The 19,597-nt window shown below is 53.0% G+C and overlaps 9 protein-coding genes across 9 annotated transcripts; 5 read left to right on the forward strand and 4 right to left on the reverse strand.

The window, feature by feature from the left end:
- Positions 1–47: 47 nt before the first annotated feature.
- On the forward strand, positions 48–2,652 carry SNOG_08895 (hypothetical protein; the record flags this gene model as incomplete). The annotated part of the gene is given in 3 exon segments (XM_001799147.1): positions 48–399; positions 416–2,513; positions 2,570–2,652. 3 exon segments carry the CDS (start codon positions 48–50, stop codon positions 2,613–2,615), a joined length of 2,496 nt encoding a protein of 831 aa, XP_001799199.1. The 3' UTR covers positions 2,616–2,652.
- A 430-nt stretch (positions 2,653–3,082) lies between these two features.
- Positions 3,083–5,326, reverse strand: SNOG_08896 (hypothetical protein; the record flags this gene model as incomplete). The annotated part of the gene is made up of 3 exons (XM_001799148.1): positions 3,083–4,499; positions 4,569–5,150; positions 5,196–5,326. The coding sequence occupies 3 exons, from the start codon at positions 5,324–5,326 to the stop codon at positions 3,083–3,085; spliced, it is 2,130 nt and encodes a 709-aa protein (XP_001799200.1).
- Positions 5,327–6,231: 905 nt separating this feature from the next.
- On the forward strand, positions 6,232–6,755 carry SNOG_08897 (hypothetical protein; the record flags this gene model as incomplete). The annotated part of the gene is made up of 2 exons (XM_001799149.1): positions 6,232–6,349; positions 6,571–6,755. 2 exons carry the CDS (start codon positions 6,232–6,234, stop codon positions 6,753–6,755), a joined length of 303 nt encoding a protein of 100 aa, XP_001799201.1.
- Positions 6,756–6,770: 15 nt separating this feature from the next.
- On the forward strand, positions 6,771–9,364 carry SNOG_08898 (hypothetical protein; the record flags this gene model as incomplete). The annotated part of the gene is made up of 4 exons (XM_001799150.1): positions 6,771–6,890; positions 6,941–7,436; positions 7,485–8,247; positions 8,296–9,364. The coding sequence occupies 4 exons, from the start codon at positions 6,771–6,773 to the stop codon at positions 9,362–9,364; spliced, it is 2,448 nt and encodes an 815-aa protein (XP_001799202.1).
- A 1,042-nt stretch (positions 9,365–10,406) lies between these two features.
- Positions 10,407–12,197, reverse strand: SNOG_08899 (hypothetical protein; the record flags this gene model as incomplete). Its single annotated transcript, XM_001799151.1, has 3 exons — positions 10,407–10,976; positions 11,080–11,260; positions 11,341–12,197. The coding sequence occupies 3 exons, from the start codon at positions 12,195–12,197 to the stop codon at positions 10,407–10,409; spliced, it is 1,608 nt and encodes a 535-aa protein (XP_001799203.1).
- A 1,106-nt stretch (positions 12,198–13,303) lies between these two features.
- Positions 13,304–13,665, reverse strand: SNOG_08900 (hypothetical protein; the record flags this gene model as incomplete). Its single annotated transcript, XM_001799152.1, has 2 exons — positions 13,304–13,590; positions 13,656–13,665. 2 exons carry the CDS (start codon positions 13,663–13,665, stop codon positions 13,304–13,306), a joined length of 297 nt encoding a protein of 98 aa, XP_001799204.1.
- A 1,151-nt stretch (positions 13,666–14,816) lies between these two features.
- Positions 14,817–15,461, forward strand: SNOG_08901 (hypothetical protein; the record flags this gene model as incomplete). Its single annotated transcript, XM_001799153.1, has 1 exon — positions 14,817–15,461. One exon carries the CDS (start codon positions 14,817–14,819, stop codon positions 15,459–15,461), a length of 645 nt encoding a protein of 214 aa, XP_001799205.1.
- Positions 15,462–15,981: 520 nt separating this feature from the next.
- On the forward strand, positions 15,982–17,067 carry SNOG_08902 (hypothetical protein; the record flags this gene model as incomplete). Its single annotated transcript, XM_001799154.1, has 1 exon — positions 15,982–17,067. One exon carries the CDS (start codon positions 15,982–15,984, stop codon positions 17,065–17,067), a length of 1,086 nt encoding a protein of 361 aa, XP_001799206.1.
- A 1,433-nt stretch (positions 17,068–18,500) lies between these two features.
- SNOG_08903 (hypothetical protein) lies at positions 18,501–19,533 on the reverse strand (the record flags this gene model as incomplete). The annotated part of the gene is given in 3 exon segments (XM_001799155.1): positions 18,501–18,539; positions 18,557–18,864; positions 18,951–19,533. 3 exon segments carry the CDS (start codon positions 19,531–19,533, stop codon positions 18,501–18,503), a joined length of 930 nt encoding a protein of 309 aa, XP_001799207.1.
- Positions 19,534–19,597: the final 64 nt, after the last annotated feature.

Consider the following 19,597-nt stretch of genomic DNA (forward strand, 5'->3'; position numbering starts at 1 on the left):
GCAAGACCATCTACCTCGCGCCCTCCGCTACTGCAACATCCTGCTGTATGTCTCCTCCGAACTCTACTCCGCAACACGACGCAACCCCAAACGACACCACCGAGTATGCCCTCGACCAGGCGGTAGAGAGCAAAGATGGGGATGAGAAGGTAGTAGCCCCGGAAGCTTCTTCCGAGAGTGAAACTAAGACGCAGGAGGCGAGCCATGCTGCGAGTAACACGACCGAGGTGGGGCAGGCCGTAGACCCTGAGGCAAAGGAGCACGTGGATGTTTCTTCGAAAACGGGCGGGGAAGACGTCGACAAGGATGTGGATTCTGGGGAGAAGCCAGCTATGAATGGCTCAGGAGAAGCCGCAGAGGCTTCTACTGAAGCACCACAGCACGTCGAGGCGGGAGCCAGTGGAAGAAGTCACAGCCCAGGCCGATCTGATAGACCTCGCCTCGACACCACCTCCCGAAACTCAGTCAAAGGCCGCAGGTAAAGCGGCCATACGATCACCGTCGCCTCCACCTCCGCCTCCGAAAGACGACAAGTATCTGAACACGAGCAACGCCCCCAGTCGCACAACGTCTCCCATGTCGCAAGGAAAAACAGGCGGGGGAATGTCGGAAGACGCAGCAGCAGCAGACTATGCAGGGAACTTTGACGGTGGACACGATGCAGTCGAAGCTGGAGACTCGCAGTCTGAGATCCAGAGCATCATGGACCAATTCGCACACGAAGGTGGCGGCCCTGGCGAGGAGGAAATCATGTCACCCCGCTTGGAGCTGGCCAGTCCAATGCTCGAGTCGCCGTCCGCCAACTTCCCACCCCGCAGGTCGAGTCTGGTACCAGTCGACAAGCCCCTACCAACACCCACAGACGACACATCCTCAGTGAAATCGCCACAATCACCACCACCCCGAACCTCCTCACTATATCGCGTAGGCACAAACTCGTCCTTTGTGGAGCCTTCATCGCCTAGTGCACATGCGCCCAAATACCAGCCTGCCCGACCGGTACCCGAGCCTGAACCAGATCTACCATTTGATTTCCACCGCTTTTTGGAGCAGCTGCGACATCGCACCGCTGATCCTGTCGCGAAGTTCCTGCGCTCCTTCCTTCTCGAGTTCGGCAAGAAGCAATGGATGGTGCATGAGCAGGTCAAGATTATTGGCGATTTTCTCGAGTTCATCACGAAGAAGATGGCGCAATGCGAAGTATGGCGGACTGTGTCGGATGCCGAGTTTGACAATGCGAGAGAAGGAATGGAGAAGCTCGTCATGAATCGACTGTATAACCAAACGTTTTCGCCCGCGATACCCCCACCAGAGCCAGCTTCGCCAAGAAAAGGTCGACGGAGGCAAGATCCTCCAGGTCCGGGCCGCAGAGGACAGCATCAGGAAGACGTTGAGCGTGATGAGGTGCTTGCACAAAAGGTGCGTATCTACAAGTGGGTCAAGGAGGAACATCTGGACATCAAGCCTGTTGGCGATAAGGGAAGGAAGTTCTTGAACCTGGCACAACAAGAACTCCTCAAGATCAAAAGCTACCGAGCGCCAAGAGACAAAATCATATGTGTTTTGAACTGCTGCAAAGTCATCTTCGGCTTTCTGCGGACGTCGAAATCCGATCAGTCAGCGGACGCTTTTGTACCGCTGCTCATCTACACAGTGCTGCAGGCGAATCCGGACCACCTTGTTTCAAACGTACAGTATATTCTGCGATTCCGAAATCAGGACAAGCTGGGTGGCGAGGCTGGCTACTACATTTCATCCCTGATGGGTGCCGTCCAATTCATCGAAGGCCTCGACAAGACCTCACTTACAGTGACTGATGAAGAGTTCGAAAAGAACGTGGAGGCAGCAGTGTCCGCCATCGCCGAGCGCCACGCAGAAGCGGAAGCGGAAGCGGAAGCAGGTCCCAGCCATCTCCAACCCAGCACACCCGGACACCGCCGTATGCCCTCACCACACTACCACCACCTCTCCGAGAAAGGCACACCGCTACGTCCTGAGGTTACAACACGAAACTCGATGGAAGCAGAGCGCGCCACGCCCCGTCGATCGACCAGCGTCAAAGACCGTAAGGCTGAAGCCGACCAACCAGAGGAAGAAAATGCTGCTGTTGCAGGCCTACTGCGTACCATCCAGCGGCCGCTTAGTACGATTGGTCGTATCTTCTCTGACACGGATACGCACAACACTCCTTCGACTGGGCCAGCAAGTACACCTCAAGCAAGTTCAAACAACACCCCTCGTCCACAACCCCAACAACCTCCTCGGGCGTCCAGCGAGTTCCCTGGCCAGGCACAGGCACCGTATAGCGAGAAGCAGCGCCCATCCCAGGAAGACCAGCAGCGCCAACGAATGTCCGCCGAAGACGCAGCGGCGCGCCAAGCATCCGCGGAAACAGAGCAAGCGAGAAAGGTACAGCTGCAAGAGCACAAAGTCGTGGTCGAAACACTACAAGGCATGTTTCCACAGCTAGATCGGGATGTCATTGACGACGTGGTGCGGCTGAAGGAAGGACGGTAAGTCCAGACAAATCAAACATGTATGGAGAAGGCGCGGCTAACAAATACACAAGTGTCGGATTAGCAGTCGATGCATGTCTCGCGTTGGGGAATCCATAGTGCATAATGCACATTCCTTTGCAGCAACAATTGCACCCAAAGTTGAATTCACGTGGTCCCCCCCCCCCAAATTTTGTTTTCCGCTGACTATGATTCTTCACTTCCGCCCTTGGGGCTGTTTGAGTCTCGAAAACGAGCCCCCGTTTTTTTTGACTCGGCTAGCCTATTCCTCCTGCGCCGCGCTAGTCAAAATACACCGCTAACAAAGAAAGGGTAAAGGAACAAAGGCCGCCCCCCCCCCCCCCCAAAAAAAAGCCCCCGTTCTTTCGGAGTTATTAAATCGGGGACGTGTCGGCAACGTTGGGGCTAGCAGCTGCAATGCAATGCGAGGCGCTGACTCTGGTAGTCGGCCCTGTGTGTATGCATGCGTGTTCGCCCGTGGAGACCGTGCTACGTGCGCAAGAAGCAGCCTTGGCTGTCGGTGTAGAATTTATCGGTACACCGCTGTCGTGGCGAGGGAATACGCTTCAGCCCCAGTGCATGTTGCCTTGACTCCATGTATTCGAATCTGACTGGTTTTGCGGTACTTGTTGTGTCCAATTGCCGTTGTCTTGTGATGGATGTTGCTGATGGTGATGCACTTGCTGTTGTTGTTGTTGCTGCTGCTGTTGTTGTTGCTGGGGATTCCAGCTACCAGACTCCGGGACCTGCACAGGTGCAGCGCCAGGACTGTGACCTTGGTTTTGCATCCCTGCACCATATACCAACGCCTGTCTCTTCCTTCCCTCAGTGGGCCGCGGCATATCCGGCATAGGTTGCGGCGAGGGGGTACCCCACATTTGCTGGTGATTAGGGGTCGAGCCTTCGTATGACATGTGAGATTGATGCGGACTTGTTTGCACGTCGAATGGGTTGCCGTTGTATGACATGGAGCTCGAAAATGGGCTTGGTTGCTGCGGGAAGAGAGCGGGTGGTGTCGTGGGATTACCGTAAACGAGCTGTGGTGCTTGCGGTGACACTGATGGCATCGTAACCCATTGTGGGGGATATGTTACTGGCGGTGCGATTTGCGGTGCGCCAGGCGAGGCATGTGGAGAGCTTGAGTTGCGGTGATATAGCTGTGCGGTCAAAGCAGCAGACTCGCGTTGGAACCGGTCGCGCCAATGTGTGAAGCCAAAGCGAAGACCAAAGTTTGAGAGGACGGAAGTAAAGTCATTGATGGCGTTAATGGCTCGCGTTGTGGGGTCTGCGGGAGTCATTTGCCCTTCTGAAAGCAACGGCGAGGGAAATGGCGGTGGCCTTATTTGCGATGGTGGTGCGAGTGTATCCTCGGAGTCTACCTGTGATTCAATTGGCACTGGGGGTATCGGTGGTCTTGGATCCAAGATGACGTCCATGTTGCGTGATAAAACATCGACAAATTGACGCCCAGTCATATAAGCTCGCATAGCATCGTAGAAGGTCACTGGTGGTTTTATGGTGTTCGCTGGCTTGTTGAGAAGAGACAAAAGGTTCGTGGCATACGCTATGCAATGCTCGAAAATCAGGCGCTGGGCATATTCGTGAATATGCGGTATTCGTGGGCTTGGTGATAGAATGTAAACGTAGCTGTAGAGCAGCTCAAGCTCAAAGAAGGACCTGATGGCGGGTAATGTACTTTGAGGCATATCTTGGAACCACTCCGACATGCGGGTGTATTGCTTCCAGATATACGGATAGGGGTCTTGCCACGGTTCACGTCCGGAGTGAAATAGATCCATGTACCACTCAGACTGAATCTCACGTATCTTGAACATGTCGAGAGCGGAATCGAATGATTGCTGGAAGACCTGAGACTGAGGTGAGGCATACTTTGGCGATGTTGTGTTGACATTGAAAGGAAACCCAACGTTCGCCGCTTCGTCGGAGAAGGAAAAAGCTCGCGTCTGGACGAGGGAAGTCGACCTTGTACAAATTCAGTATGGTTCATGGCAGATGTACCGTTTTTCTTACCTATCCAACGAGTAGACACACCAGTACACTCTTCTCCGGATCTCCAACTTGGCCTTGGAAATTGCTACATTCTTTGAAGGATCTTGGTGGATCCCGAGGTCTACCATGGCGCGAGATGCTGCGCCAATCAAGGTCCAGCTGTCAAAATGATGTGGGTCCATGGTAGCGTATATGGTCCAGAGTACCAGAGCCTGGATGCTGGCGATGTAGCCGGGATGCAGGACGTCTTCAGCATTCTCAAGCGCTGCATTAACGTGGCCCACGGCATCCGAGTAGAAAGTGTCACCACGCTGTTGAGATTGGGATAGTGAGGCAATGGCCAGTACCATGCGCACAGTCCATCGGTCCCAAGATGTGGCATTACTGCCTGGTTGGTAGATGGCGTCCATTGACGAGTACAAAGTAGTCTCTTCGGAAACAGGAAGGATTGTGAAGACGTTGTTCAGGTAATGCTGGATAAGTGAATTCGCGGCATGCCGTTCTGGCAGAGCTTTGGTTAAGCCCTGAGGCAGCGGCTCCTTTGTGCTCGCCGACTGGATTAATCTGGCATACGACATCTCAGTCGTGAAGCCATAGAAGTCTCTCGCTGTGGCATTGACGGCGCTTGAAATGTTAGCGCAGCAAAGTTGGACATGCAAAGGTACTCACAGAAGACCGAACCCGGAGACTAGATCGTCAATCTCTACTGCCTCTTTCCGTCTTGCGGCGCGTTGGCTGACGGGTTTGCCTTTGACAGTGTCGGCTGATGTCCTCCGAGGTGTTGAGTTGTTCTCTGACATGTCGACCATCAAGACTGAGGATTTTCTCCTTGCTCTTTGCTCGGTAAGTCTCTTCTCAAGTCTCTCGACTCTGGCTTCCAAGGTTGCGACATAGCTCCTTTCCTTGCCCCGTGCAAACTGGTCGTTGGTGCTGGAACACTCAGCGGCGCGGTTTGACTTCTCGCATGCAGTGCAGGCGGGCAATTTTCCATCACACTTGACCTTGGCGGCACGGCATCGCGAACAAGCGGCCACCGGGGCGGCTGACCCGTAGTAGTGGGGTTTCCAAAAACCATGAGGCTGTTTTGGTCCGTGTAGTAAGCATCCATGTACAAAATAGTGAAAGACGAAGATTGCCCAAGAACCATTGACAAAGCGAGTTGACTTATGACATAGTGCGAAGTGCCCTTCACGAATGAATGACAGAAAGAAGGAGAGGGAACATAGATGGTCAGGATAGGTGGCTTTCACTGTCCGACGCATGCCGCGGAGAGGGCACTCACCAGGTCTCGGGTCAAATACACACGGGAGGGATGGCGCAGCGGGCTCGGACGCACAGATCCGCGGAGGGGTAGCAAACCCAGCAACCAGGCAAGGGCGCTGAAGGGTGGTCGTGTCGTGCGCGCTCTTGGATGGTGTGAAGCCTGTCAACGGGTGGCGTAGGCGTAGGCGTAGGCGTAGGCGTAGGCGTAGGCGTAGGCGTAGGCGGGTTCAATGCGCCCGTAAAGATGTTAGACGACAGATGATACCGCGGCTATTTGGCGGGTCGCAGCTGCTATAAACGGTCGAGGTGCCCCTCTTGCGGCGCGGCGCTCTCGAGAGGTTGTTTGTATGTGGCAGGCGAGGTGTGCCAGGTGCACGTTTAGAGGATAGAGGATGGATGGGCTCGGGAAGTGCCCTTTCGCCGGCTGGTGTTCGAGGCCCCAATGCTACTGGAGCCTATCAACAGCCACTTGGGGGCCCTGAGCATATGTTTGGGCACCAGTCATGAACCTGTCACGGCTGAGCGACGCGGCAGCGACCAAGGTTTCGTCATGCTCAAGCGTGAGAAGTCTGCCGATCCGATTGGTGATGCAGGGGGGTGGATGTCTTTTCTTTTCTTGTGCGGCCCAGGGACGCGCGCAGATGGGATGGAGGTTTGGCTGTCGAAACACGGGGCGACGGTGCATCGGCCGACTCGTGCAGACGTGCTAGCAGAGCAAGGCGGAATCCACCCAAGAGCTCGGTGCTCCGCCTTTGTTGGTGCACGACTACGAGACCTCTAGACTGTCTACTCGTACGAAAGGCTGCGCAGTGCTGTCTCCGTCCCTCCTCCTGTCCGCCTCAGCCTGACCAAGACTCGCCGCATGCGACAGGATCCCGGGGCAATGTAATGGACGTGCCCGTCGATCTCCCCACACCAGCCGCCGAGCATCATAAGCCCGCCCTCCGCCCCTCCAGCGCTCGCTGACGACGACGTCAAGCTATGGAAGTCGCGACTGCGACATACACGAAGACGGAAGCCGCCCCGCACGCTGCCGAGGAAGGCGCCAACAGCCAGAACCGCACTGCACACACCCTCACAGCCTGCTGTCGCTGCCGCACGGTAGGAATGATAGCTCCTGCTCTTTTTGTTTGCTCCTGACAATTGCCCAGCGCAAGACGAGATGCGACCCTGGCCTGCCGCGATGCGGTCCCTGCGAGCGCACAAACTCGCACTGCGAGTACTATGACCCCACCAAGGGACGCAAGATCCCCCGCAACTATGTCGTGCATCTCCAGCACAAGGTCCGCGACCTCGAGAAGCAGCTGGCTGAGCTCGAGCGCGACGACGTAGAGCCCGATGCCGAGGATGTCATGCGCGGAGCCACAGCGGTGCGCGTGCAGGACACCGACGAGTCCAAATTTCTGGGCCCGTCCAGCGGCATCACCATTACCAGACTGGTCATGCAGCTCGCGAAGCAATTCACCGAGTCCAAGAGCATATCCGAGATTGTGCCCCACGCGCGCGCCAAGTCCATCAAAGCCACTTTTGCGCAGGAGGACAAGCGACCAACTTCAAAAATCTACCCGCTGGTCAGCGACGTCGCAGCCGAGGAGCTGCCCAACAGAAACCTCGCCAATCTGCTCGTCGACCTGTTCTACTGCAAAGGCACGTGCTGCCAGACTGACCGCTCCTGCCCCAACTAACCGTGGACAGTGCACCCCATGTACCCCATCTTCCATGAACCAACCTTCACCACCGACGTCGAAGAAGTGTACAATGGCTCTACAGACCCCTACCAGAACTACTGCTTGCGAATGGTCATCGCCATCAGCCTGCAAAAGATGGACACGCAGTTTGCTGGCCTCGCCGACAGCTACTACCTCGCAGCCCTGAAGTACTTCGAAGCCGCCATCAAGCCAATGAACCTCAAGACGCTGCAGTGTTTCGCCCTAGTCGCCGGCTACTCGCTTCTTACGCCCACCAGGACCGCCGTCTACTACATCATTGGCCTCGGCGTCCGACTTTGTCAAGCCCTAGGACTGCACGAAGAGAAGACCATCACTCTAGGCCCGCGCGGACAGCGAGCCGACCCTCTTGAGATTGACATGCGCCGCCGTTTGTTCTGGACTCTGCTCACCATGGACTACGGCTTGTCGCACAGTCTGGGGCGTCCCGCTCACTTTGCCACCAGGCGTGAGCACATTGACGTCAACTTTGGAGAGCTTGTCGACGATGTCTTCATCACCAAAGAGGGTATCAAGCCCGCGCCCCAGGCCTCGCTCAAGAAATGGATTGGGATCCACTTCTACAAGATGCGCCTTCTGCAGCTAGAAATCCGCAAGATGCTGTACCAAAGGAAGAAGCCCGAACCCAAGGACGACCAGCACCCATGGTTTGCCGAGATGCAAAAAAAGATTGAGGCCTGGCGGGACACAAGTCCTGAGATGGACGGCGGCTCAGGCCTCAACAAAGTCTGGTGAGTAATCTTACCAACACCAAAGGTGTCTGGACTGACTTCCACTAGGTTCATTGGAAGATACAACACCATGGTCGTTTTCCTGTACCGTCCCTCTCCACAAGTTCCGCAGCCCTCGGTCCAAGCCGCGATTCGATGCTATGATGCCTGCCAGTATAACATTTATATGACCCAGAAGCAGATTGAAACCAAGACCGTGGACATGACCTGGATCTTTGTGCAGGCCATCTTCATGTGCGTCAACACCATGTTGTGGACACTCGCGTACTCCGAAGTTCGTCGCATGCACAGCCGCGAAGAGGTGGAGAGCCACATGAAGGTGGCGTTGGAGTCCATCAGGCTATCCTCCGAGCGTTGGCCCGGCGTCGCATCAGCCATGGAACTCTACTACAACCTTATCGAGGCCTGCATGAAGATATTCGACAAGGACGGTGACGTCCCCATCACAGCCGGATCACCATCAGACACAGCGTCTGTCGTGTCAAGCAACATGGTAGATGGCATCAATCGATCACGGACAACGAGCCCCGCAACGGCGTCCACGGCATCGGTGAGCACGCCTCCCGATAAAATGTCCGCGCCGTTCGGCTATTTACCAAACCAGAATCAGCAGATTTTCAACTTTGCAAATGGTCAATCAAATGGCACGAGTCCATTTGCATCGTCACCAAACACGCAGCAGGCTTCGCTCCACACGTCGCCACAACAGCCGCAACTGCACACCTACACCGAGATGAGCCCAAAGACCTCGATCGATTCCGCCCTACCAATGTACAGCTACCCACCAACCACTCAATTCGCATCACTGCCCACGACCTTTACCGAGCTTCCCCGGTGGACTCCAAACTTCTCAATGCCTCAACAAGATCCCTTTGGTCAGGCTACAATGCCGCTTACGTCGCCATTCTACAACGAAGCATATGCTGCGAACCAAGGATACGAAGTGGCAGACTATCTGAATCCCGGTTGGAGTCAAGAAGCTAGGGGTCAGGGGCTGAATCAGCAGCAGCAGATGCAACTGATGCAGGACTTTGAGATGCACGAAACCAGCAAGATTGAAGAGATGATTCAGCAGAGCAACCAGCTATTCCGCCCTCCTCACCTACAAACATTCTGAAATGCGCACGGAGCTGGGAAGAGCAGGAGCTCAAGTTAGCACAGGGTGACGCACAAACCAAGTTTCCACCCAAAAAGACTATCAAACAATCAGGTCCGAATCGCATATTCAAAATACACATCTAACGTACGATATATCGGAGGAAATTAAGTTCGCAGGGAGTCGCCAAGGGCCGTGCGCGTCGGCACGCGTCGACGTGCCGCACAAATGGAGATGCTCCGACAGTGTCTGGCCCCGGTCGATCTCGCAGATCTCTACCTTTCAATTTCAACAATTCTTCGCCAGATCAAGGCTTTTTCTGAATCCGAATGCAGTCGATTGTCCGCACGCTATGCGACTTCTAGGCCTTGTCTTCGCCACTGGCGCCACGCCTGTCGATTGCAGTCACCATAGCGACATGGGCCATCGATGCGATGGGTCGAGTCAGCGCGCATCTTGGGTTGTGGTAATCTGAGCGATGATGCTCGATACGGACTCCAGTGCTGGATGATGTCTTTGCCGGTGTCTGTCAGTGCGCAAGCGAGCCCCATGGCGGTGACACGGGATACATACAAGGATCCCCGGGCCCCGTCCCGTATACCTCGGGCAAGAATGCCGATCGGGAGCTGGGGAAAATGAAAGAGACTAAGGACGGAGATTACTTTACGGACCGATATAGATCTGCGGATCTGGCGACATGCACAGCAAGTCTTGTGGGCGATATGTACGAGTAGGTAGGATGACATGTTGTAAGAATTTAGTCGGATACTTTTCCATTGCATGTATAGCTCGGGCTATCTTTTTTATATCCCGTGACCAGGATGTAAGAACTGTTGTAGTCACCTGGCGACTGCTGAAATATCCTTCTTCATATTCCGTGCTCAGTATTTGAGAACAATTGTAGTCGCCTGGCTAATGCTGAAGTACCCATGTTTTTGATATCCCACGGTCAGGATCGAAGAACAGCTGTAGTCGCCTGGCTAATACTAAAGTATGCATATCAAACATCTGAAGCTTACATCCCCGTTTCAAGCTGATATTTGCCCATCTCTCCATCCTCCATCTAACTCTTTCTCTTCCTCCTCTCGAAGTCCTCAACCTCAGGCGTACGGTACCGACTTCCAGACCCACAGTCATCTTCGCTCTCACCATCATCTCCATCCTCTTCAGCCAGCACCACCACTACCTTCTCCGCAGGCCTTGTTCTCTCCCACTCCCTCTCCACCCATTCCTCCAATCTCTGCACTATCTCAACAACATCCACCTCTTCATCCCCACTTTCAATTCTCTTCCTCTTCCTCTTCCCCTTCCCCTTCCCCTTCTTCACCTCCTCTCCCTTCTCTCCACCTCCCTTCAACCCCAATCCCCCCGCCTCTCTCACCATCCCACAAACCCACATCCCGCCCTTCACCACCGTCCTATGCTCCCAATCATCCCTTTCAAACGTCGGCAGGTCGTCTTCCAGGCCCTTGATGGTCTCAAGCAACGTCTCATCGGGGTACAGCGCGTGGTCCTCGAGGATGTTGGACAGCGCGATGGTGGCGCCGAGATAGAAGGGGGCGCGGCGGGGCGCGGGGAGTTTGGGGAAGGGGGGGGAAGTGTATGTATGTTGGGTCGTGGGTGCAATGGAAGGCTTGGTAGCGCGGTTGTGAGGTTTGGGTGTTGTGATGGTGGGTGGTGAGAGTTGCGGCGTAGTGGGGCCGGTAGAGGGGGAGGTGCTTGATCTTTTGTCAAGCCTCTTGTCGTTTCTGTGCGTCGTTGGAGCGGCGGGGATGGACGGTGAGGATGTTGTCGAGGACGAAGTGGTTTCCCATGATGTATTGGAGCGCGACTGAGAGGTTGAAGGAGTGCTGCTGGCGAGTGATTTGGCTGATGGGGTCCTGGCCCGAGTGCTTGATCGTGTCGTGAGTTTTGTTGCTGTGTGGGGTGCGTCGAGCATCTCAATATCGTCTTCATTGTTGCTCACGAAGATGGAACCGTTTCCTTCTATATCGGACGTAACGAATCCTTCGCTCTTGACCTTCACACGCTTGGACCGGCGGACTGGCTTTTCTTGCTTCATGGTGGTGGTGGTGATTATAGTAAGAAGCGATGGAGATGGAATGTGCAGCTTCACAATCAAGCTAGGCTTCTCTGGCGTGGAGTTTGGTTTGCTACCGATACCTTTGGACCTGGTTGTGCGGTTTGTAAATGTCGGCTGGGCTTTGTTAGCATGTGCTGAGGGTGAGGAGCAAACATCTCCGATTAGAGCGCTTACAGGAGACGGCATGTTAGTGGCGTTGCTGGTTTTCTCGATTCCTTCGCTGATTGCATTGATGCGTTTGGCGGGCCCTGAAGTTGCAGTACGTCTCGGGCGATTGAGAGCCTTCAGTACACCCGTGGTTGCAGACATGCGAGGTGCATGCGTGAGATCGCGTCGCTTTCGTCGCGCTTCAAGAGCGGCTTGCACTCGCGGGCTTTTTGAGATTCCAAGCTCCTTGCGTTGCTTAGTGGGTTTGTGGGCTGAGCTGAATTTCTGTTCGTCAGGCACGGGCTCATCCTCAATGCCGCCCATTGCGCTACCTTGAGATTTGTCGGCTTCACGGACTGCGGCTTGTTGTCGGTCGGATCCGATGTAGAGAGCTTCTATAGCCTCGATAGTATGTCTGAGTACCGTCACGACTGATCGCCTCGCCTGCGACGTGGCTGGCGTATCAGTGAAGAGTGCAGTGTTGAAGAGCTCCAGTCCTCGCGATCGCAGCTCAGTCGGCAACTCAGTATCGCTGAGAAAAGTGGCTTGACGCCGAAGTAACTCAGCAACAGATGCACCGTCGCCTAAAGTGCTATTGATGATCTGCTTATGGATGGTGGCCATTGTTGTTGTAGATGTTGTGGCGTCTAGGTGTGGAAGTAGCAATAGCAGATCACGATACCCACTAGACAAGCTGAGAGGATGATTAATCCCTGACAGTTCAGTACTCTCCACCGCGCCAAGACGCAGCGGCATCAATAAAAGTTGAATCTGTTTGACGTATGTAGATGGTACTTAGACTCACCGATAACCGACGGCGACATTTCTTGTGTTCCGTCGCTAGGCTCCGACCAGGGTCCTGTGCGCGCAGACGAACCGATCTTTTTGTCGCCTCATCAAGAAGGAGCCTGGCACTCCACTGAGGAGCGTCATTATAAGCAGCCCTTTCGTCTGCATTAAGATCATCGACCATGTTTGTAATGCTCTGCACTGGACTCAAGTTACAGCAGTCCGCTCACAAGCGCCACCCCTTGCCCAGATGGCCTGGCTATCCAGTGGCAATTCTGTAGGATTCACGACCTTTCTCCGATACAGGACTTCAGACCTGATACTAGCCCTGGAATAATTAAGAGTGGCGCGCCAATACAAATAATGCAGACAAACCGCTGTGGGTGCTCGTCAGTCATTGCAATGGTCAAATGAAGGGGTCCACGAATGGATTGAGGATCAGAGCAAAAAATACTAGGTTTCGTATGATCGAAGTCAAAACATTATGAGCCATTGTTTCAGTGTGAGGACACGCCGACTATGGCCAGCTTGAATTGGGGGGATAATCTTCAATGTGTTTCCAATCGACATAGAATTCTTCTCACAGTTACAAGAACAAGCGGCACGATCTATGACTGAAAATTTTCTTGTTATGGATGGGTGGGAGAAACATATCCAGTCCTAGTGACTGCCTCGCGATGAGGACTGTTGATTGATGGGGCAATACTCAAGTTGAGCGAAGGTGGTGGAGTTGGACTAGCTGAAAGATGAAATAATGGCGCAATAAAAGGGTGGTGGTCCGATGTTGATCGGTAAGCTTGAAGATTACCCCAAGCGAGCCTATTTGCCACGCCCATGAGCACGAAAGCCTGCCCGTGGTACGGTGCGTGCTTCAATCTTTTCTGTGACCTTATCAGACTATTATCGCATATCTGTAAGATTCTGGGGAACTACTAAATACCTTAAGCTACTTTGACGTTGGGTTTCCCTCCATCGATGATATAATTGGCAGCGTCTTCCTCTGCTTCCTCCGTTTCCATCACCTCTCGCTTTTGCATATTGTCCTTACAAGCTCGGAGCGCCTGGATGGAGACCATAGAATTTTTGTCGAATCCAGGTACCTCCTTCATGAGACACTCAGCTAGAGTACCATATGCAGGGGCGCGGCGACGATTGGCATGATCGATTGCGCTGGCCGAGGCGAAGCCTGCAAGTACAAGAACGATGAGCTGGCACCCGGTTGCAGTTGCTAAGTTTAGAGATACGTCGTCAGCTCATTAGATGCCTTCGAGTAGAAACGCCTTTTCGACTTACTGCACTTCATGTTGCACAGCGATGAGAGTAACGCAGAAGAGGATGCTATCTCGAGAAGGTGTTGAAAATTGTTCGATTTTGGGCAAGGCCTTAAATTTTATAGGATATGGGAAGTCGAAGTCGTAGCGGGTGTTTATGCAGGAGATAACGAAAGACAGAGCAGCAGGCACCGTCTTAAATAGATACAGACCTGTGCGTCACGTCCTAGCTGGGCAAGTACCAAGTGAGGGATATCAATCCTGTAAATGCGGCAAAGAAACAGAAAAGGTGGCCGTGAAGCCGTGCCGTACTAGTTAGGGTAGGTTGCGAGGCTTAGGTCACATGTCTCCACACGGAGGAGGCGTGGATGTAATCAGACAAGTATAGCATCTGTCTCGGGGACATTCAGTGTGACGGCATAACCGATCGACAAGCGCTAGAGATAGGCACAGCAGGCACAGAGTAAAGAGGCACAGCAAATCTCACAGACGCTACAGGCGCAGCAGTTGATCACTCCTGTGCCGCTGCATTTGCCGCCTTGGCAGACGCGAGAGAGCCCTGGAGTGTAGGAAAACGCCACGTGACGAACTTTCATTCGACAGAGAAAGCACGGCATCATCTTGATCGAATTTATTCCACACCACCAACTCGCCGTATACTCGGTACTATGCCGGCGAAATTGCTACGGCGTTGAGAGCGCCTTGCAGCGCCGCATGTGCCTGGGGGCTCACGCTGAGACTCACAGAAGCGTAGCATGTTGGAATTGCCGTTGAGATACTACGCGTTGCTATTCCAGTTGTGCATCCCAATGGAGCTAGGAAGGGAAGACATATGGCCAACCCAACCGGTATATATACGTCTTGCTCTGCCTTTATTATCGATATTTCGTCTGATATTTCATCTACTTCCACACCCAACAGTGATTTAGTCCATCACTCCTGATTTTCACTTATCAAGCTACAATTTCCTGCACTTGGACCGCTCCAGCAAGCTTGCCCAACCGCAAATATGAGACACACATGCTTTACAACTCTCCTCCTGTTGGCTACAGGCTCCTCGCTCGCATAGGAACCAACTGCCGACGACAAAGAAGCTGCGGCCAAATACCACGAGGACCGCACAGAGCGTCTTCGGGCACGTTCTCTTCTAGAAGCCCGACAGGATTGCTCTCGCATCGACTGCATGGAAGGTGGCGACGCTGCTTGTGGCGATGCAGGGTGCACCGTGTGCGGTGCCGATTACTACTGCGTTGGCCATGACGACTGGAAGCATCCGCCTCTGGAAAAGATGGTCGTTACCGCAGGCGCCAAAGACATCCCAGGCAAGCGCGCCATTCTGACCAACTTCTTGGAGCCTGGCCAGTTCAAAGATCACTGGGCGGCTGACATTTGTAAGGAGATCACCAAAATTCCGTCTGACCAGGATACAAACGCCGGAAAATGGCACTACAGTATTCAGGGCACTCACAAGAAAGTGATGAGTCTGAGTCACGAAGGAGAATACTTGACCATATTGGTTACATGGGAACCTAGCGACAAGCGCCTGCTTCCCAAGTTTGATGACGTAAAGGTGGACTTGTGCAAGAAAGCTCTCAATGAAGCGACGCAAAACACCCACAAGCTGGAGTATGGCGCCTTCAACACCAAAAGCGTTCTGTCGCTCAAGAACAGACACGATATCGCCATTTCTACGCCGCGTTCGACGGATGGAGGAAGACAATCAAAGCGTGGCAGAGCCGGAAACACGATTGCGTTCATCAACATTGAGCTTGGAGACCACAACAAGGAAGTAGGTCTCTTCAACGGCAATGGCCTCCCTCCAGCATGAACTGGACTTACATAGATAGCGTACTTTCCCCTCTTTGCCTAAAACATGGGGCCAGAAACGGAAAACGCGCTGTCTAGGTGGATTGCAAGGCGCTTGCGTGGAGGAACAGGACAAGAAGGGAGATTGATCAGTGCTGTGTGGTGGAGCAAGGGGTTCTTTTGAATGATGTATATACAGATACAATGCTGTTGTGTTTTCATCGTGAAGCTACCCTGATGCATGATGGTGTGTAACGTGAGTGTGTCGAAGTGCGAAGATGTGAGCTATGCGTATCCGTGGCTATAACGAATATTTTGATGACAGTGATGATGATGTGTGGCGGTCAGACCTGTTGATGCTGGGGAGGACATGCGATTGGCCAACTACATAATGCAGCTTGCGCTGTTACTTCGGGCGCTAATGCGCGTCTGTAAGCATGATTGCGGCGTATACACCCCAAGGCTGCCGGCCAGACACTTATATAGCACAGCTGCTCCGCCTGAAATTTATGATCTTCGACTGAACTTTCACGACAACAATCATGTCTGCGCCGAATTCCTTCCTTCTTAGCCTGGACAGGCCAAACAATCTTCACGCCGCACCTGTTCTAGCACTTCGAGTCTCAGCCAACTACGTTGTTACTGGTGGCGCAGATACTTCTGTACGAGTCTGGCTCAAAAGTAACGGCAATCTTACTATTCCAGCCCTGCTTGGCGACCCCAAAGCTTCTTTCAAGACAGTTGAAGTATCAGAAGAGCTGGGCCTGGTGTTTGGTGGTGATGGGAAAGGCAACATCACTGTTTGGAGACTGTCAGACGGAAAACTTCTGCTCGTGCAATCGGCGCACAAAGACACTGTCTTGTCTCTTGCTCTTGACAAGAACACTCTTATATCGACTTCGAGGGATCAAGTGGCGAAGGTCTGGGAGCTGGAGACTACCGACGGCCTCCATTCAACTAGACTGCAGCTATCCCACACGTTGCAGGGACACACTATGGCTGTTCTTGATGCGAAGACTGCTGATAACCGCATCTATACATCCTCTGGAGACAGGAGCATCCGCATCTGGGACAAGCATTCGGGCAACCTGATTAGAGAACTGGAAGGAGTCGCGTCCATCACATGCTTCCAGTTGAGAAAGAATGCCGCAGGTACAGAACAGCTAGTAGGCGCCTGTACAGATGGGACAATTCGAATATACAACACAGAAACAGGAGCTGAGCTTGCGTGCCTCGAGGGCCATACAAATGTGGTCAGCTCAGTCCAACTGTTGAAAGAAGATTCGGCTGGCGATGGGACCATATACGTGGCTTCGGCATCATACGATGGCAGAGTTCGATTGTGGAAGCTGCCAGAAGGAGACTTGTCATCCGGGAAGTGCGTCACTCAACTGTCCTTCACTGATGCCGTAGTGACGCCGCTTTCGCTCCCAGGCTCTCTCAAGGCAAACAATGATCCGGTAGATCCTGCGCGAGAGGAGGAGAGACAAAGACGGGATTTAGAAAGGCAAGGAGAGATGCTTGTGCATAGAGTATTTGCGATGCAGGTATCAGAGGGTTATCTGTACTGCGGTGGAGAGGGTGCTCACGTTGTAGCTTGGAACCTTCAATCTGATCTAGACAATTAAACTACCTGGAGATAGCCGGCGGCTCGAAAATGAATCACTTTTGCGTTTTTATCCAACGCCAGCCACTGATGAAAGCCTTGCGGCCCAACGTAGCTACCAAACCACTAGCACCATCAATGTTTGCCATGCATGTGTCGTTTACTGGACATTATCAACTGCCGTCGCCCCTCGTGACTCATGGGTGTGAACATATTTCGTCATATTGCAGCAGGGCAGGATCGATCAGACCACGGTACAAACGCTATAACGTCTACAGGATGGTGTATACATAGACGTGATCTGGACAGCAATTCAGGCCTGCCTGAGGACGGCCTGTCCGAACCAACCCCTTTCCGCCGTCGATTTCGAGAAACTGAACGCGTTGCCACGGTACTAGATCACTTTCAGCAAGATTGGACACGCTGCCTGCGTGTTCACTCTCAAGATGGTGGGCGAAAAGCCCTGGATCTGTGAAAATGGACTGCTCGCAGTCCCTTAACCTATGGTTCCTGGCATGCCGGAGGTACGCGACGTCAGATGTCTGAGCATCGTGAATTGCAACCAACTCGGACTGGCACAAGCGGCATCTTTGGTCAGACCCATGAGGCTGTGCGCTGGATAAACAGTCATGCAAATATCGACAAGACCACGAAACGCAGGTGGGATGAAATTTCACCGCTTCAGTGAAGCTTCGAAATTGTAGAGAGCATGTGGGACATTGGAACCTCTTCGAACTAGAAGCGAGTGAGTACATTCAAATGAATTACCAGGGAGGGGGCACGTACCTGAATGTAGCTGTTGGTGTTTCTGAAAGCCTCTTAGGCCACCACGACTCTTTGCAGATTCCTTTCTTGATATGTTCAAAAACGTGCTCTTGCCGTGCTTCCCATGTACTGAGAGTTATGCCGCAAAAGCCACAGTGCAGAGACGCATCATTCAAACTTGGATTGATCGCCTTCCAGCAATTGAGAAGGTACTTTGGGATACTCTTCGTAGATGTATCGCAACCAAGGTGGCTCCTTTTGATATGCTGCGCAAGTAGATCTTCGCGAAAGAATGTGCGAGCCTGGATGTCTCTCGGTAGACAGCTATGGCAATGTTGCATAGCGGTATGATCTGAGCTTCCGCAAAGAAGACAGTGTGAGGCTGTCTCTGAGTGACTGTCTGGTCGGCAGCAAATCCAGTAGTATGGCATGTGATGGACTGCCTCTTCATGACGAACCCAGTCAGAGCGAAACTGAAACCGAACACTGCACGATGGTGATGTGCAAAACAGCTTGTCTTTCCTGATCTCAGGTGTATCTACCCTTTTGAAATCGGAAAACTTTGTTTCCGGAGGTGATGGGTATGGCGAATGTGGTGGCGAAAATTCTTCTTCAGCCAGACTCGAATCACGAGATACGGCGTGAAACTCTGCGACGCGCCTCCATTGCTTTCTTCCACGACGAGAACCCCTAGAGTCCATAGACAAAAGACTCGTAGAACTTCGATAGCTGTGAGTCGAGCTTACAGAGCTTTCTGAATCAGCGATACTTAGCGATCTTGACCCGCCAACCCGGATGCTTGAAGGTCTATCCAAGGTGGCCATCTGAATAGTGGAATCTTGCAGGGCGGCTTTGATGGAGGCTGGCGAAGCACCATCTTCGCTGATTGGAGCGGACAAAAACCTTTCAAGCGATGAAGAGCTGGATTTCGACGAAAGCCGATCACGATTCCACGATCCCATAGAAGATACAGAGCTCATAAGTGAGGTGTTTCCTGATTTGCATCGGGTATGTACGTGACCAGATGTCGTGTTTGCTGCAGCCTCCTGTGACACTGACAATATTTGTAAGCTCATTGAACCAGAATCAACAAATTGTTATAGGTTTCGCGCACACTAGAACAGGGGAATTTGAACTTACGAAAGAGCTTGAGCCTTCGCGATCGAGTATTTGAGAACCATGTCTTGATAGCCTTACCACTCAGATCGGTGCGATGCGAAAGCAACCTTATTTCACTGTCTGAGGGATAGGAGTCTAACGCAAATTGTTCCTCTAGTATACGTTTGTTGCTACTCGAGATCACTGTGCGGCGCTTAGCACGCTGCGGAGCAGTGTTTTGGTTTTGCATGACAGGAAGCGAAGGCGGGGAGACAGCATCGTCAAGTGGAGTTGTCACACTATCATGTGGGGAAATATGGTGTTCCCAGCTGACAGTATGTTGTGCCGGTTGTAAGCCCTCGCCTACAGTGCGCGCCGTGGCTGAGATGGCCGGGGGTTCGAAGAACTGTTGTTTGTTGTGCTCATCACAAGTGATGAAGCTCAATTCGCAAGTGCACCCCAGTCCCGCCCATGGCTCCACTGACAGAGAGTGAAAAGATTCGAAAATTTCTTCACTTTCATAGAAGTTGTCGAAAGGGTGAACAAAAGCCGGTTCGATGACTTCGTCATCTCGCGTATCGTAGACCGCGTAGGGTTGCATGGGGAAAGACCAATTAAACGCCATGCTTGTCGAAAGTACGTCTGCGCATACACGGTTGATAAAGGTAAGTAGTGTAGAGGAGTACAAA

The sequence above is a fragment of the Parastagonospora nodorum genome (assembly GCF_000146915.1).
Source record: "Parastagonospora nodorum SN15 chromosome Unknown scaffold_13, whole genome shotgun sequence".
Lineage (NCBI taxonomy): Eukaryota > Fungi > Ascomycota > Dothideomycetes > Pleosporales > Phaeosphaeriaceae > Parastagonospora > Parastagonospora nodorum.